Source organism: Takifugu rubripes, chromosome 1 (assembly GCF_901000725.2).
Source record: "Takifugu rubripes chromosome 1, fTakRub1.2, whole genome shotgun sequence".
Classification (NCBI taxonomy): Eukaryota; Metazoa; Chordata; class Actinopteri; order Tetraodontiformes; family Tetraodontidae; genus Takifugu; species Takifugu rubripes.
The window spans coordinates 22,442,286-22,461,487 of NC_042285.1; the positions used below are offsets into that span (position 1 = coordinate 22,442,286).

The 19,202-nt window shown below is 41.7% G+C and overlaps 1 protein-coding gene across 2 annotated transcripts; it reads left to right on the forward strand.

The window, feature by feature from the left end:
* The first annotated feature begins 1,079 nt into the window (after window positions 1-1,079).
* Window positions 1,080-8,092, forward strand: LOC101075574 (high-affinity choline transporter 1-like). 2 transcript variants are annotated; one of them, XM_029848104.1, is made up of 9 exons: window positions 1,080-1,300; window positions 1,411-1,524; window positions 1,653-1,808; window positions 2,129-2,277; window positions 2,509-2,652; window positions 2,832-2,985; window positions 4,269-4,486; window positions 4,591-5,097; window positions 5,645-8,092. In XM_029848104.1, exons 1-9 carry the CDS (start codon window positions 1,117-1,119, stop codon window positions 5,657-5,659), a joined length of 1,641 nt encoding a protein of 546 aa, XP_029703964.1. In that variant the 5' UTR covers window positions 1,080-1,116; the 3' UTR covers window positions 5,660-8,092. The 2 variants fall into 2 exon arrangements, with proteins under 2 accessions (XP_029703964.1, XP_003962082.1); XM_003962033.3 differs by having other exon boundaries at window positions 1,117-1,300; window positions 4,591-8,092.
* The last annotated feature ends 11,110 nt before the right edge of the window (window positions 8,093-19,202 follow it).

A 19,202-nucleotide genomic window follows, 5' to 3' on the forward strand; every position in this document is an offset into this window, starting at 1 on the left:
TCTCTTTCCGCCGAGCTTCGTGATGTAAAAAAGAAAAACAGGAGAGTTGTGTTTTGCCGTCATTGTGGGTTTGCTAAAACAACAAAACCCCGTTAGAATGCATCTTAACACTTTTTAAAGATCTTTTGGATACCTTGTTCCTGTATTTACTCCAGTTTCTCCAACACAAAGGTAAGACAATCGTATTTTCTACTCTTTTCCAAATAAGTGCCGGTTCGTCTAAATGTATTAGACCAGTGTGACATATGTTGATTGAAAGGCAGGTCAATGAAGCAATTCCGGCCCCTGGGACGATAGTGTCAGCGCAGCGCGGGGCTGAAGCCCGCAGTTCGGTTCTTGTGATGCAGAGCAGGGAAAAACCAAACACAGCAGCAGCATCCCTGTCGTCTCCATTACCAGAAATAAAACTCCCTTAGACTGTTTTACTCCTTGCGTTTGTGTTTGTGGCTCATTAATTGGCTTTTACGCACATGTGGAAATGTTGATTCTTGAGTGCAGAGTAGAGAATAACTTTAGTGCAAAAATGTTTTAGATCAGGAAAAGAACATTTCTTGAATATTACGCTCGTAATCAGTAAAAACAACAGGAAAAACGCAGTTAAAGCGAGGCGGCGGCGTGCGTAAAACACTCTGTGTCTTAATGCAACACGTATCAATGATCCCCAATCAGTGCTTTATTAATAGATTTGAGGTTTATTTGGATCTAAGCGAATTTATGTTAATTTGATCCTTTGATCCCAACGATCGTATCCTTTGACGTACTTGATGAATGCCTGAAATACGCCCGTAGAGCAACCGTGGGTTGGCGATTAAACCCCATTTTTAACATCAGGTCCTACGCTTGGCTCTTCAATTAAAGCACAAGAAAAGGTGATTTTGAATCGTTGTGTCTTTAGATGGAAACGCGGTTGGCTGGCAATTTGTGTTGGATATGTGCGTACAAAAATTACATTTCTTTTATTCAGTTTGTCTTTTTTAATAGAATGTATTTTATTTTAATGGCTGAAAGTCCTACATCGTCTGCGCACATCAGCTCCAAGACTTGGCCAAGTTCCCTCCATGAAAACCAGCCCTCTGCGCGCTGTTAAACTTGATCTGAGCGAGAGGAAGGAGGAACATGACCATCCACGTCGAGGGGCTTGTGGCCATCGTCATCTTCTATGTCTTGATTCTGTTTGTGGGGATCTGGGCCGCCTGGAAGAACAAGAACTCCGGCATTGGTGATGGCGGAGAGCGAAGCGAAAGAATCATGGTCGGGGGGAGGGACATCGGGTTGTTTGTAGGTGGATTCACAATGACAGGTGAGTTTATGGGTCCAGCACTGTTGTTCTTATCTTCTTCAAATGAAAGTTGAAAATCTGCTTTAAGGATCTTAAATATATATTGATAAAGTTGTTCTGTGTAACTCCAGCAACGTGGGTGGGTGGAGGCTACATCAATGGCACTGCAGAGTATGTCTACCTTCCAGACTACGGCCTGGCTTGGGCCCAGGCCCCTTTTGGTTACGCTCTCAGCTTGGTAGTAGGTAAATATCAGTTTTATTACAATTTAGTCAGTCAGATCCACCAATTGGAATATCGCACTGATCTGTTTGAATTTATTGACAAAACTGACCTCAACACCACCACAACTCTCTCTGTTGTGCTCATTCAGGAGGCCTTTTCTTCGCAAAGCCAATGCGCTCTCGTGGATATGTCACAATGCTGGACCCCTTCCAGCAGCTATATGGGAAAAGGATGGGCGGCCTGCTCTTTATCCCGGCACTCATGGGAGAAATCTTCTGGTCTGCTGCCATTTTGTCTGCTCTGGGTGAGTTCGCTCAGCTATACGGACCCGAGACAGATCTAAAATATAGGCTCCAGCAAGTGTCAGCAGGTAGGAGTGTGTGTGGTCAGAGCCAGCAGATTACCGCGCCGTCTTCCTCCTCTGCACTCTGTCTGCCCTGCATGGACAGTGGGCTGCAGGTCTGCGTGTCTCTGACTGGGGCTGAGTCACTGACGCGCACTTATGCAGCAAACAGGCAGACAATGACGAGGATGAGGGTTTTCTTTAACGCACAAGAGTCCAGTCTGGTTAAATATTGTTCTCAGACATCGATATCTTATCTCACTGATATATTACTTGTGTAGGAGCCACTCTGAGTGTAATCGTGGACATAAACATCAACATGTCGGTGGTGATCTCAGCACTGATCGCCATCTTCTACACCCTTGTGGGAGGCCTTTACTCAGTTGCATACACTGATGTGGTGCAACTCTTCTGCATCTTTGTAGGCTTGGTGAGTTTTACAGTCTCAGCCTGAAACAGCTTGAAGCAGTTTCTTTCATGCAGCTCAGATTAGCAATTTAAAAATCAATTGTTCGTAATCATAACCTCCTGTGCATAACAATAGAACTTTCATAAAACCCTGAAACTGTTGGAATAGCCTGCAGATTCTAATGCATAGCTGTATTTAAAGGTTTATTTGGCTTTATGACAACAATACTAATCACCCAAATCTCCTCTACAGTGGATCAGTGTGCCTTTTGCTTTGGCCAATCCTGCTGTGTCAGACATCACCGTCTCAGCCAAGGAAGCAATATACCAGTCGCCCTGGCTGGGGAAGATTGACCCTGATGACAAATGGTTCTGGATCGACAACTTCTGTTTACTAGTGAGACATTTTTCATTAAGATTCCTCCAACTTTACCCCCCCCCCCCCCCCACCTCCCCCGCGGAGATGAAATGCATCGACTGTTGAATAGCCAGGATTTTCGACTGGTGATTTTAGAGGATGGCTGTTTGCACTGGTCTGATCTGCTCTGGTATTTACTGTGGTGTCTCTGTTTCTAGATGTTGGGGGGGATTCCCTGGCAGGTCTATTTTCAACGGGTTCTTTCTGCCTCTTCAGCTACCTACGCCCAGGTCCTCTCCTTCCTCGCTGCTTTTGGCTGTCTGGTCATGGCGGTCCCCTCGGTCCTCATAGGAGCTATAGGGGCCTCCACCGGTAAATATTATCCACACTGGGTATTTGTTTGACCTTTGAACGGGACTTTCAAATGAAGCATGTTTTCTTTATCACTAATGTTGTCAAAAGACACGAAAAGGGGAAAACTGCAGTGTGGTAATTTCATTCTGCACTCTGTTTTTCAGCTGTTACATCAAAAACATGAACCAAAACCAACACGCAAATTGATTTATAAGGTTTCATAAAACATTATAAGGAGAGCCAAACATCCAGGAATGTGATCCTTTATTTAAAGAGGAGAGTGTGATCAAAGGCTGCACAATGCCTCCGTGAGTTGCTCGCAGCCCAGCAGCCTTTTTCTTTCATATGTGTAAATTCACACAGTGTCTGGAGACATAAACAACATCAGATAATTCCAACCACAGACAGGGAAGACAGCCATTACGCTATGTCAGCTGAGTAATTTTTCAGCCATAGAGGCAATTTATGTGATCTGTCTGAAGATGTTTCATAACAGACATTAATTTGCAAATATCCAAGCAAGCAAGCAAATGTGGGCCATTTATGAATGATGGAACTCTTGACAGGTGTTAAATGGTTTAGGAACATAAGAAAAAATATTTTTCACATTAATTGTGAGGATATGCAGCGGAGAGCGGTTGGAGACTGATTCATGGAGGTCGGGAAAAGGTGTTGGCTATTTTATGGAATATATTCCTTTGGTGGCCATTTTTCCTTTCACCCAATGGGGCAATGCTCTAGTGCTGATGTAATGTCTGCTGCTGCTGCTGCACTGCATCCACTGACTATCCCATTAAAATCCTTAGCTGAAATAGCTCTAATTATTGAGTAGTTTACCTGGGAATTTCATGTGCACTGCACACATCCTCTTTTACCTCAGATACTTGCAACAATAACACACACGCCTACACAACCATGACGGGTCGATCAACTCAAAGGGTTTATCCCTCAATCTTCTGTATTCAATCAGCTCAAAATGTCTCATTTAAATAACTTCAGGGACCCATTATGCATCATTTATGATAGGAGTATTAATCATCCCTGTAATTAAAATACTATTAATGCAAGTACATAATGGGATATTTAATAATGATTAACTAATTTTATAACTCGTAAAAACTGTCCAGTAAACATATGTGTGTTGATTGAAGTTGGTGTTACACGGTTGTTATATCTTAGGTCAGCAACCATTAATTCTGGCATCATTGTATTGTCTTCTACAGAGAAGTGTCGTATCCACACAGAGCATTAGTTATAAGCTGTCAAAAATAAGTTTACATATTCTAACTGTTTCCTTCAAGATTGGAACCAGACAACTTATGGGTTCATCTCTCCGAAGGATAAGGATCAATCAGACATGATCCTCCCCATAGTGCTTCAGCACCTCTGCCCTCCCTACGTCTCCTTTTTTGGTCTGGGAGCCGTGTCAGCTGCAGTCATGTCATCGGCAGATTCATCCATCCTCTCCGCCAGCTCCATGTTTGCGAGGAACATTTATCAACTCGCCTTCCGACAGTCGGTAATATCGGCACCTTTTATACAAACCGCACTCACACGCAGGTTGGATTTTAAGACTCATTTCTTGTCTCAACATTGTTCAATGTCTTCCCTCTTTTCCTTCAGGCCTCAGATAATGAAATTGTCTGGGTAATGCGGATCACCATCTTTGTGTTTGGAGCTCTTGCCACTGCGATGGCATTGCTGACCGGAACAGTATACGGGCTGTGGTACCTGAGTTCAGACCTGGTCTATGTCATCATCTTTCCCCAACTCCTCAGCGTGTTGTTCGTCAAAGGCACGAACACCTACGGTTCTGTGGCCGCGTACATTGTTGGTCTTTTACTGCGCATTGGTGGAGGGGAGCCCTACCTCAAACTCCCGCCTTTTATCTACTACCCCGGTTGGGTTATGCAGGAGAGAACCCACTACCTAACCGGAGAAGTGGAGCATTTTGTGCAGCAGAGGTTTCCTTTCAAGTCTGTGTCCATGGTGGCGTCCTTCCTGGCAAACGTGTTCTTTTCCTACCTGACAAAGTATCTGTTTGAAAGCGGCACGTTGTCTCACAAGTATGACTTCATGGATGCTGTAGTGTCTAAACACAGCAAGGAGATCATGGACAAAGCCACGCTGGTGAGCAACCATGATGAGATGGTTCTGTCAGAGATGCTACCTGTGCAACAGGTCATTGGTTCATCCCTTGCGGGGACATTCACCAATAGTGAGGCCCTTATTAATGATGGGTCATCTAGCCCAGAATAGTTTTATAATGAAGAATAGGCAGCACACAAAAACAGAACCATGGGAGTTAAACAAGGGAATAGATTACAGGCATCGATATCATTCCAGATGTTTGTAGCTGCCACACACGGAGATAAATGCAAAGATTCTGCACTGGTTTTAGAGTCACTCACCAGTTCTATTTTATAGCTCTCATCCATACATCAATTATTATCATACTAATTAAAATGTTTGTTTTTCATCTCATGTTAGTTTAGCATATATGCTGCTGCTGGAACATGGGAGAAATTAAGACAGTTGAAATGTAATATGTTAAACTTGTGCCAAGAGTACGGGTGCGTGTGTTTGAACGCTTGCACTCTTGGCAACACGTTAGAATCCAGAGAAGAAAGTATTCAGATTTTAAGCCATATTTTTTTGTTCCTTTGATGTATTTTAGGGAACACAGGGGTAGAAAGATATTTTGGCATCATGGTAAAGTGGAAGGGATAGACAACTAGAGTTCATCGCAGCTGATCTAAGTCATGGTAGGTCATCAATTTCAGATGATGCAATAGAAATGGGCACAACTGAAAACTCTGTCTATGTCAAAAAGTCTGTGTTTCCTTATTAATTAAATGACAGTGAGCAATGAGCACCAATATGAGTTGTTGAGGGATGTTCAGAAGATAGCATGAGACTCCTGGAAATCTAACATAGTCATGCCCAAGCAACTTCATGCTTGAAAGTGCAACTATTTATCAAATTCTATGCTGCCATTATGCAGTAAATGATATTAGAATAAGATAACTAGGCTATCAGAGCACACAACCCGTTCATACTTAGCATTAAATTCTGCTCTTTACCGCATGAAAATAGAACTTTTTAGGTTTCATATGACCATACATTTAGAGCAATAAGCTCCAACAAAAGATTAAAGAAGGCTACTGAGCATTAAACTATAATACTGTGGTTTTACAGTATCTCCCAAATCTATGCAACTCAGATATTTTTGAGAGATTCTGTATAACCACTGTATTATACTTTAATGCTCAGTAGCATTCTTTAATCTTTTGTTGGAGCTTACCGTAGCTTTGTTGGTTCTGCTTCGCTCCCAACCTTACAGCTATTGTGGCTGACTCTACCTATGGTGGGCAAGGCTTAAAAGGCACAACATAACATTTAAAGATTGCCAAATCTTTAGTTGCTTTAGTTTAGTTTTGGCACACAAGTAAAACCCAACCTAACGACATGTGTATCCGCATCTCTAGTTTCAAACGACCCTAACTATTACCAACTTACTTTTTTTGCACTAAAGACTTATGAGGGGTACAGAACTCGCACTGATTACCTTGATGAATGTATATCCACAGGAGCCTCTGCTTTCACCACACTGATAAACACTTCTTCAACTGTCTAATGATAAACAACACATTCCTGTCAGCAGGGAAGCTATTGGCTTTGTTTCTTTACCAACATTGTAAATTTATAATGGAACTCCCTTTCTTCCCAATGTCATGTGGTAAATCTGAATTATTATGCATACTGGCAACCATAAAAGCACATGTAATGTATGCACATATGTGTTAAACTTTCAAAGATCTCAAAATGTTGCTGAAGGGTTTTATTGGCATCAACTGATGAACAGGAGTAATTCTAACTTCAGACATGGTGAGGTGATGCTGTAGTTTGTTTCTTGATACACCTGTATTGACTGTCCAACCCTCCCAGGGTGGTGTCAGTACCATTGGCTTTTATTGATCCCAACCTCAGTAGATCAGTCCTCAGGACAATTTATTAATGCTGCAAATAGGTGTGAACTGTTAAAAGGTTCTGATTTACAAAGTTTTATTTGCAGTAATGAAAGCTGAGAAATGTTCTACACTGAGGACTGTTTGAGTGAAAGTTACTAATGACTAGAATTGTGAGGTTATATCCCAGTGTTTGACAGTGTGTTGCAATAGTTCCAAAGATCTATTTTTGTTTTATGAAGTCCCAAATAAGTATTATTGCTTTCAAATGAGGATTAGGAGAATGTCACTCAGAGAAAATGGACCCATATACACTTTTATTTTACTGAAAAAAATCAGTTAAAATTAAATCAGTGTCCATATATAGTTTTATCATTCAAATCAAAGCTTTATTAACAGTAAATATTGTGATTTCAGTTTTACATTTGCTTGGTACATTTACTTTCAGCATAAACTGTGTCAACAGTGACTGAAACCTTTATTCTTCTTATTAAAGTAAACAATATATAGTATATATATCAATAAATAATCAAAACAAGTGATGGAACAATAGATTTGAGATATTACTCTTGAATAAATAAAGAAGTAAGCAGTTGAACTAGAACCAATAGCATTGGCATCAGTTAAACATGATGCAGATCCAACTTTAGTCAAATTGTGTCTGGAAAGGAACTCTAAATGTTAAAAGCTGTAACCTTGTTCAAACTGACTGCTGTAGTTACATATGATTTAACAATTGACAAAGCAGAACTAAGGAATAGATCCACAAAGTTGTCACAAGACAGCGCTGGGTTCTGATGGTGAACTTAAATGTGAATGTAAACCTCTCTCCTCATGTGGTCAGTTTCATACTAAGTGTGTTGTACCTTGGGTTTCATCCACAAACCTTAACGCACACAACAATAATAATAATAATAGTGAAAAAGAATCTTGTCAGCTGTCTGACTGTCACATTTGTGGCCGTATGTTGTAAAATGCAACGATACCGTATTTTTGTGTGATAAATGTATGTTTCACAAAGAGCTTATGGAGGTTCTAGCCTACTTTAAAATGCAACATTGTTGACAGTGAAGCTTTTTATTTATTTATTTATTTATGTGGTGTCTATAAGAGTATATGTGTGTTTAGATATTAATAAATATTATTTAGCACAATCATGTGCATTGTTTCTATTGCCATTTCTTTGTAGCATTTTCCACCTTAAGTAGAGTGTGTGTGTGTGTGTGTGTGTGTGTGTGTGTGTGTGTGTGTGGTGGTCTGGCAAGTGGATGGTTTAATCTTTGGTTGGAGGCTCGGATGCATCAATCAAATTGGCCACAACAGAACTGTCAGAACTATCAGAGCTTTCAGTCATTCAGAAATATGAGCATGTGCAACACACACCCTTGTTCTACTACATTTGTGAGGACTTTCGTAGACATAATGCATTCTCCAGCCCCGTTTTTTTTTTTTTTTAACAAAGCAAATTCTAGCATCAACCTTAAAACCAAGTCTATTTAAGGATATTTAAAGGCTAACTTCCAATAAATGTCCTCATTTTACAGTACTCAATATATAGCCAGTACAGCAACACACATGCACATTTCAGTCAATGTCCATTTCATTGTCCCAGCAAGAAAGTGCCGATTCAAGTGTAGATGATGTCATCCGTGTCAGTGCGTCATCTCAGGCGGCACATACACACCTTCCTCACCTGCCGACCAGTGTGGACCAGAAAGCAATTACTCTGTCTGCAGTGGGGGAGTGACGGGGGAGGGCAGAGACAACAGTTATTAATGTAGGTGGCAGGGAGTTGTAGCTGCCCTGTCAGGTGATTTGCCTGCAGGTGACAGATGTGAGCATGGGTTGTATAATATGAGAAACTCGGTATGAATATAGCCAGGGTTTCATAGTCGTCTATTCACTAATCAACAGCGAAGTTAGGGTGAACAGGTAGTTATACAAATATTCCTTAAATGTAACATCTTCGAGGGTGCTCTTGATATATGGGTGTCATCAGGCTGGAGTTTTATCTTTGTTTAAAGCTTTTAGGACAAAAATCTGTGACTTCAAGCCGCAGCAGATGACAATGTGGTTATATTAGTGTCTAATCATCCCTGTGGAGAGCATTTCTCCCGCTATCATGTAGCCCTTGATGCACTATGTCACCCAGCACAAAGCTGCTGGTACAGTACATTAGGAAAATTGGCTTCCAGCTCAGTAATTATGGGTCTTCGTGATTGAAGCTTTGATATTTATTGATGTTGGTTGCCCCATGTGTAATATATAGCCAAAAAAACAACACAGAAGTGCTCCTTTGTTCGCCGTTTCACCGTGATCCTCTGATTGAACTCTGTTGGCTTTTTTCATGTTTAAAAATGTCCCTTAGCTGCCTGAGCTGTTTCTATATGCATTAACTCCGATGACCCCCCCAGGGCTGCCGCAGGCGGCACATCTTCGCCGAGACTTCCTCTGTGTTTAAAGCATGACTGAGAAATCCCTGAACGCAATCAGTGGCATGCGGACGCCACGTGAACACGGAAAGATGTATGCATTCATCCCTCAAGCCAAATTCATCACTAATTCCTTCAAAAAATGACCCACAGAAGTCGGAGGGATACTGCTTACATCTTTTATAAGTTGCAGCAAAGAAAGTATGAGTCATTTTCTTTTTAACCTTATACCTCAGACTGTTCATTTAAACAGCTCTCTCAGCTGCGTGTGTGATGCTGTCCACAGGAAGCATGGAGTGGTGTCCCCACACACAACACACCTGTGGATCTTTAAGCCAGAAGAGGCCGAAAAGGAGCCAAATGGAAGCAGAGAGGAGGTAAATCTACAGTTTAATCTGAGAAGGCAGTCAAAAGAGGACACCAACATTATATTTAAGGCTCAGAGCCAAAATGCTGAAATAAAAAGAGGAATAGAAATAATGGACTCCAGAATTTCAGGTTTGTGTTGTACTTATAGAAATGAAAACATTTCTCTCTGTGTTAAAGATATATCCAGTTAGATTCTAGACACATAGGAGCCACTCTCATAAATAATCACAAACCTAAAACAAAAGCAAACAAAAGTGAGAAACAGGACATTAAATTTAAGGTAAGAACAAAGGCGAGGTAAAGAAGATGGAGAGAGGGATGATTTCATCAGCAGCCATATTTCTTGGCCCATTTATTGCCGTGATCCTGAAAAAAAAAGATCATTATCTGGATTGCCATCATTTACATTAGACTAAGAGCTCTGTGTCTTGTAATGGAGGGGGAGGAATGGATGGGAGGGCCAGATATTAATTGTTCCCCCATGAGCTCATATGGGGCTTGAACAGGAGTCCCACCACCAGCCACGTCCTTGATCCTGTCCTTTAAGACAGAAGCTGATGTCAGACTAAATTCAGGGGGATGAAAGGTGCCACAGGATTAGGCACATTCCAATTTCTGTTTTAAACAATATTCGATTCAATTTACTGTTACAGAAGAAATACATACATAATCCATAAATACATACCATACCATACAAATGCATTTATACACCCTAAGTACAGTAGAATTGTCGAATTTTCCTAACAAATTGAAACACTTTGCAAAGCTTCTGCCTGTGCTGATGCATCTGGGACATTTAGATTTAGTGTAGACCTTTACCAAGTCTCTGCTTGCGAGCTGGTATAACTGCCTTTTTGAAGCCAATTTATTTTTAGTGCATACGCGCACACGCACACACACACACACACACACACACACACACACACACACACACGCTGTCCCCCGGGTACATTTTATTAATCCTGGCAATGCTGCGGACAGGAACATAAATTAATCTAGAATTTACGACAGACGCAGCTCTCGTAAGGGAGGACTGGAAAAAGAGACATGTGTCCCCCAGTGAAGCGTGTAGAGATGTCCAGTGAGTAGTAGTAGAATACTATAGTTCCATCACCAGTTATGATTCAAGTGTGTGGACAGAAATGAAGGGAGACAGAGAGAAACTACCACCAACACCACCTCTTGTAGCTCAAGCAGTTTCCAATTGGGAGGTTTACAAGACTTCACAATTTAAAGAAACTAATTAATGTTAGCATGTTGTTTGGTTTCCAAAATGTTTCCTTTGGAGCCCACAATTGAATTAAGCGTGAGATCTGGATGTGCTCCATACAATACATGTGGACAGATACCCTGACAGTTTGGATAACAAGCCATGGAAAATATCACATGGCTATTAAATTAGCTCAGGTCGGACATGCAGGTTGCTGAAGTGGAAAGTGAAGCTCTCTCCCAAGCTGCTGCATAAAGGTGCCTGCTGAGACCTTCCTGCTTTGGTGATAGATTTAAATCAGGATTTAGTCATTATAATATGAGTATTATCCAGTTTTACTGCAGAGGTTCATCATTGCCAGGGTGCCTAAAAGATTGTTAATTCATCATTGTGCACCACATTAAAACAGATGCCTGTCAGATTATTGTGCACAGGAAGAGGAAAAGATCCTGGTCCCCAACGTTCACACTCTGCTTGAGTCCTCTGCCGGTTCAACAAGAAGGGATCAAATCAGTGAAAAGTACGACAGGTACCAGGGTAAGCAGAGGACAAGTACCGCCTGGCTGTCTGTGGGTCGGTTCCTGGCACCAGCACTTTCTATTCCATCAAAAAGTCTGCTCTCATTTATGTTCACCCCAATGTGGATGTTCACTTCCAATGCAAACCACTTGTCAATTAAAATCCCCACATTTTAATCTTCAGTCATACTAAACAGCACGTGTCTAAATTTTAGATATCCTGCAATATTTGTATGACATTTGGAAAAGCCGTAACCACAGGACAGAAATATAGCTTAGCCGCAGCTGCTTGTTTTTGACAGATGCTGTCTTATCGTCGCCACGGCAATCAGTGGCTGCAGCGGCTGCCTGTGTATTGAACTGCAGTGAGTAATGAAAATGGTGTGAGCCCACTGTTGGCTCTTCTATTGATCCCATCAGCGGTAAGTAGCCCGGCTCCAATTAGACCTTAATAGGCTGGAGGAAGACGACAGGAGCGTGATCGTATGAAACCGTATGAAACGTAAAGATGTAAGTGACCTGATGGGGAATGAATTCCCCGCTGAACTGTTACCACCACTCTAATATGAAATACAGAATTTTAATGACTCAATGGAATATGCACAGCAGGATATAAACTACACCTGATTTCTAAAGCGAAAAGAGAGATGATTCTGTTTAAAAAAAACCTCTACACACAACTAAACTGTCCACTTTTCACCTCCAGGCACAGACGCATAAAAACCGTCTCTCTTTGGGAAAAAGCTGCCTCTCATAATCAACTGAACCGGCCATTTACAAATTCTATTACCACCGTTTGGGTAGGAGGAGGGGAGGGGTCACCCTTCAGAGTGATTTAGTTTATGCTGAGTGGGGGGAAAAGGTCCTTGAAACAGCATCAGTTGAGTCAGAAACATGTTTGTGTGTGCGTGTGTGTGTGTGTGTGTGTGTGTGTGTGTGTGTGTGTGTGTGTGTGTGTGTGTGTGTGTGTGTGTGTGTGTGTGTAAATCAGCACCCATTTCTGCCTCGGTGCAGCCGCACATCTGTCTTCGTCCAGCAGCAGTGGGAACCAGACAGGTACAGATTCACTTCAGTTTACAAACACAGAAAGAAAAATGGAATGAAAGACTCACTGCTGAAGCACAGGAAGGATGCACTTACCAGGATCTTGGGACTTTGTATCACACACACAAGCACAAACACACAAACATCTTGACTGTGGCATTTCAACCGAGAATGAACCTGAAACAGGATTTGTATTTTTTTTAGCCTGAACAGCTACAGGGACACCTGTTGAAACAGGAAGGACGTGTTTCTGGTCAGAAGTGATAGCAGCTGCTGGCTAACAAGCTAAGGGGGTACAAACATTTATCTGTCTCACAAGAGCCCAGCAGGACCCCTCTAGCCTCCGTAATGCTTTACGAGGCTGTCAATTTAAAGATGACGCATGATGGATGCAGGGTTGACCACACACACACACACACACACACAAACACACACAGAGCGTGGGTGGGGAGGGGGTGGACGAGGAATCAGACATGCAGAGATAGATGAGCAGCTGTGCATGTGTGTGTGTGTGTGTCTGTGAGAGAGAGAGGGAGAACCTTGCACCTATCATCTTTCATCTTTAAATTGACAGATGGCCTTATGTGTGTGCGTGCATGTAGATGTGCGTGTGTATGTGTGTAGTCTTGGTGACTTATTCAATTACTTTATCTGGTTTATCATCTCTAAGATTAAGGAAAGCAAGAATCAAGATTCCGGCCATTTTCTATTCTCTTGTGGTACCGATTCTGCCGTGTGTGCATTTGTGCCTGTGTGCACAGCTTCCTGACCGCCACATTCCAATTAAAACAGAGAAGGGTATGTGAGGTCAGGACAATTCCCCGAGTCCCATTAGTTATTATTAATTGAACAGACACATTACTTATTAACTAATCAATTAATAATTGATTAATTAACAAGAGAAATTGAGTCCAGTCGCACAACAAATCCTAATTATAGCACAAAGGAGAAGCAGAGTGTACACTTCACTAAGAAAAGAGAGACAGACTGCACTTCTAATGCTTGTTTTGAAAGAGGACACTTTTTTCTTCCTTTACTCTTTGGTTTACAACCTGGGGGATTGGAGACGTAGAACACTGAGTGCTGGGATGTGTTTTTAGGTTGTGACATTATTGTCATGTTATCCTGTGATGCAGCCAGAGGGCAACGCTGTCCAAAGGATCTTACATTAGTGTTCGGAGTCACCAACCACCCCATGTGACCGCGACTAGTGTGACCCAGTGCATCTGGCATGGAGAGATGAGCCAAGGAGTTTGAAAACATGAAGACTGAAATAATAACACATTTTCCATTGGGATTGATCCTTTTTTTCTCATTGATGACTGTTTTCCTTCCTTTAGGTGCAAAATAGTTCTCTAAGTATTGAGGCGGGTCCCCCTTCATGGGCTAAAACTGTCACACCTTGTGTGTGTGTGTGTGTGTGTGTGTGTGTGTGTGTGTGTGTGTGTGTGTGTGTGTGTGTGTGTCTCCTTCTCATACAGGAAGATGCAAACAATAATCCAATTGTCTGTTATGGATGGGGAGAGGTAATTAAATCAAGTGAGCTAACTTAGTTACAAGTTCAATGCTGTTGCTTTGCTACGGTGGGACAATCTTCCAAAATGCAGAGGAATGGTTAATACATTTAAAACAAAATTAATATACAATATTGCCCTAGTTAGTATTTAAATGTGTTGGGATGCTGCCACAATTTGGGTAATTATATGATATCAGGGAAATGTAGAAAACCAGTAGGTTTGTATCTACTTTATTCTGCATAGGTAAATTACAGTAACACTCAATAAATAGAACAACCTGGAAAATCTCTTTATTTTATGCCAAAGAAAACATTGTAAACAGATTTGTTTTCATGCTGAGATCTGAGGTAAATTCATATTCACCGTGGGGGGTAAGTGATGCTGATGGCAGTGATTACTGATGGAACGTTAAGGCATTTCACTGTGTTCCGTCTCTGTTGGTGTTTGCTTTTGCCCTCTCCACACGTTCATGCAGATGATTTATCATCACTACTGTAAATTGGAGTGTTTTTATTCAGCACTTCTCAGACCAGTTTTGAGCTTTCCAACCAGTTAACATTTGGAGTCTGCACCTAGCTGGGTCAGTGTTGTCCATACAGGACTCAATGTGCTCAAGTGGCCCAATTTACACATTTGTATACCAAGATGCCACCTGGGGAGCAATTTTGGCTCTAGACATTAGCACTTTGACATGTCCGCTGCAGAGGCCTAAGATCAGTCAAGCAACCTTTCATCACTCTACAGCTGAGCCACAGCTGCTAGTGGACACAAAACTGTATTTACAATTGAAAATGATTCATCTGTGTGCCTTTTACATTCGTAGATCTGCCTATATATTCATCTGTGGTCCAACTAGCTGATTTCCCCTCATGGCTGTGGGTGTTGAACCTCAAAGTTAACATTGTGGTTGGGGACATTGTCCTGGCAGTTACAGAAAGACACAATAGCTGCAATAACTGCCCTCATGAACAGGAGGCTGCGTTTATCACAGCAGATGAAGGTCAAATATCCATCGAAGGCCTTCTGCTCATCTTACTGCTTTCTGTCTGTACCCCAAACTCACCTGCTCTCATTTTGCACCAGTTGGTATTTAAACTCTGGCCCAAAAGAGAGATGGCCTCCTGATTTTCATGCATTGCTCAATGAAAAAAGGAGCAATGTTTGTAAAAACTGCTCGCTCAAAGAGGCAGAACAGCAGGGATGTGTAGTAAATGTCAGAATTATAATGCAGCCTTGATTGACAGGCTTTGTGCCTTCTTCAGTCTTTCAGACCTGAATGGAGATGCTGACTTTCTCTTGTGTTCTGTGAACAATTGCAATAGCCTAGGCTTCCAGCGAGTCCAGCCAGTGTTAATGTCACCACTGGACGTCATGAGCGACAGCCACAGTCGCAGGGGCACAGAAACAGCAGTTACTGTAAAATGAAATGGGTTCCTCGAGAGAAGCGAGGAGGCCATTTGTCTCCCAGTCCAAACAAGCTGAATCTAAGGGGGAGATCGATACTGATATCTTTAGGCTGCTAACTGCTCCACTAATATATTATTGATGTCTGGGTCCCACTGGATTAAATTTGGGCCGCACGACCATACTTGATCTTGATCAGTGGACACAAGGGAGATGCCCTGAGAGAAAAATACCAGAATCCCAAAAGAAATGCGAATATGAGCCTTATCAAACAGGACAAGGAGCATTGCCTTTAACAGGTGCTCTCAGGGTGAGTAATGATGCAGGTCCCTAAACGTGATTAGGAAATCCTTCACTTATGTTGGTGTGGTTGGAGAGGAGCGAGTCCTTGTCAAGGCCTTGAGAGCAGCGCAAGCTGCTTCTGGCTGGCCGCTTCCTTTCACCACAACACTTCATCACAGATTAACCAACATAGTTCCTAAGGGATTGATTGATTGATTGATTGATTGATTGATTGATTGATTGATTGATTGATTGATTGATTGATTGATTGATTGATTTGTGTTACTAAAATGGCAGGTGCAGGATAGGAATTCTATGGAACTAACTTATTTTGTTTTCTATGCACTGGCATTAAGTGAGTTCTCCTCGCACCACTTCACCACTCTATCCGCATACACCTGATGAATACCAGGGTCGTCTTCAGTCCCCAACAAAGATAGCGGTGCAGGATAAAGAGGAACCTTCAAAATAAACATGTTGGGTACATCCATTCTACAATCACCGATGGAAATCATCATGGCTGAGGCACTCCAGTGTTGGTAACTGTTGGAGTTTAATATGTCCGGTTGACCTTGTACTGTCTGTGGTAACAGCGAACTCAATAAGGATCGACTTCCTTCTTGTCTTGGACAATAAAGGCTCTGGCTGGAATGTATTAAAGGCTGATGTAAAATCCAGAAAAGTAGTTTTAGGCTTATCCAGATGCAATGGTCTTGTATCACAGAGCGTTTCACACGTGTTACTGAAAATGATGGATTAACTATTGGCTTTCATTAACTTTTTGTTTCGCGTCTCTTTCTGCAGCAGGCTAAAGCTGCTGTAATTCCTCTAATGGAGTGTGCTAACCATTTAGGGCCATTTTTCTGACACTGACTGATGCTGCTTAATTGCTGAGAAAATAGAGCATGCAGCCTTGCTGTACAAAAGCACACGCAAGCGCTCCTCATCAATATCCCTGACACATTACTGTAAGCACATCAAGTTATGTAAAGAGAGTGAGATAGTGAAGTTGCCAGATCATTTTTGTTGGAGAAGTATTTTCTTAAAGAAAACAGGAACATGTCAGCCTTTAAGATGATGAAACACGCTTTCAATACAACCACTGGGTTAAGCTTAGGTTGGTAAATGGCTCAATACCTTCTAGGTCCCAGTCATTCTGGGTTCATTCTGAGGGACGTTTGAAAATCGTCTCAAAATGGCACCTCCAGGAATGCAAAACAGCAAAATGTGGGAAACCTTTCAGACCTAGAGAGCGAGTACATTTTGTCTGTGCCAGTCTAACAAGCTTAAAATCTGACCAGAAGTTATTATCTATAATGTAGGTGATGCTGAGAATAACAAACACCTTTGAATTGTGTCTCATTTTGAGATTTCACAATCTGGTTTTGCGACAAAACTGCTACTTTGGAAACACATGCAACACATCTGCGAGTCATGATGGTCTGACATCGTGCCCCGCTGTTAAAAACATGCAGTATTATGAATAGAGTTAGCTTTGCTGTGTATACAGTGCTATTTGGACTCTACTACTGCTTCATTACAGGAAAACATTTTTAACATCGAAGCCACTACATTTACAGCTGAGATAGTGAGCTCGCCTGGACAGGTTGTTAGAGTGTTCACACGGCGTGCATGCTGCACTCTTATGACCAGAGCTGAGCAGCATGTTGGCCAGCACTTCCATTAGCTCTGATTGAAATTGAGGCGGTGCAGATGAAATATATCCTGTTAGCCTTCTGCGATGAACGAACGCACAGGCCAGCGGATGCAGGCCACGGCTCCATCTGATGATGAATGACAAAAAGCGGGAGAGAAGAGGAAGAGATGGAGTGAACAGACACACTGAGAGATCAACAGAGCGACAGAGGAGGCAGTATTTCAGTCACACTTAGCACGAGGGGTGGCATTGACAAATCCTGACGCTTCATTACTCTGGAAACCATCAGCTAGCATGTTTTATCTCCACTACTGCTGATGAAATCAGCACAGGACAGCTGCCAGCCCGTATGTGTGCATGTATAACCTGCATGTGTCAAGCGGTGTTTTTGAAAAAAACAATGCATTAAACAGGACTTATTGCAGGGCTGGCCCACTAGGCTAAGTGTGTATGTGCATTAGCTGTCATGGTAGCTGCACAACTGAGTAATGCATGATACTCTTACATTGAGGTGAGAATAACATACACATCTTCAGGGGCAGGCCTAGCCAAGCGCAAGTCAAATCAATGCTCAGAAATCTCTCTTTATCAAAAGCCGCTGCCTCGTTCTCAGCTCCTGAAAGATTGACCTCAGCTCCAGCTTGTCCACTCATTCCCGTAGGTGTATTTCAGCAGGTAAAGGGGGTGGGGGGACAGGACCTGTGCAAAATGTAAAAATTAAGGGTTCATAAAAATAAAAAAAAACATTTCACAGCCTGTGAGAGAAAAGTCACATCATGTGAACCAGTTAAATGTGCAGCCTGTACAACTGGGACATTATAGCAAAACATCTTTGCCAAACTTAAAAATTTGCAACATTCCTATTGAAAGTTCCATATTACTGATACATAAAAAACTCCAGGTAAACACCAACAAGCAAATCTCAATCAGCCAATAAAATAATTTAAAGATGTTAAATTATTGGTCTTCCAAGCTTTTTATACCTGTTAGTCATGACATCACAACCTTCCAATAAATTTGTCCATCCGCATTATCTCTTTTGGAAGTATGATTATAACAATAATAAGAGTGGAAAAAGGGGTGAGTCAGGGGCAGGAAGAGGAGGAAGGTGTAATCAAGGCTTTAAGTGCAGACGGATGCAGGTTGTGGTCCTTGATGAAGAGCTGCTCTCCTGCTGAGCCACCAAACTATTTATATAGAAAACCCTCACAGCCTATGGGCCTGGAAGAGAAAAAGGCTGCCGTCACTGCTCTTCCCTCCCAATCAGCAGAAGCTCCACAGCCCTCTCTAAAGAACATCGAACAGCAACCTTTTCTGTCTGATTTACCAGGAGGGAGAAAAACTCCACAGATAAACAAAAATGACTTCTGACCACCGTTGTCGTCTGTCTTTGTGCGGTGAACCTTGTGCCTCCAAAAGTCTGATCCTGGCAATCACATCAAAGATAATATCAAATTTCTGAAGTATAATTTATTATTATTTACTAGAAGAAAAAAAATCCCTCAGTCTGGGTCTATATACTAAAAAGAACAATCTGGGGGTTTCCCATTTCCTCATTAATGTATTGAAATGTCAAAGTTATACATTAAAATGTCAAACCTATTAATGGTTCTGCCAGTCTGTGGAGGTAAAATGTCAAAGAGAAAATAAATACAACATCAAGTCCAAAAGAAAGGGGGGGGGGGTTGCAACAAGCATTAAGTAGGCCTACATATAAAAATATAAAAATTCACTCAAGCAAATGTAGCACAGCTGCTAAAAAATAGCATTATTAGTGTGCTATTAGAATATTATTATAATTGTTTATGATAAAACAATGAAGAGAGTGCACCAT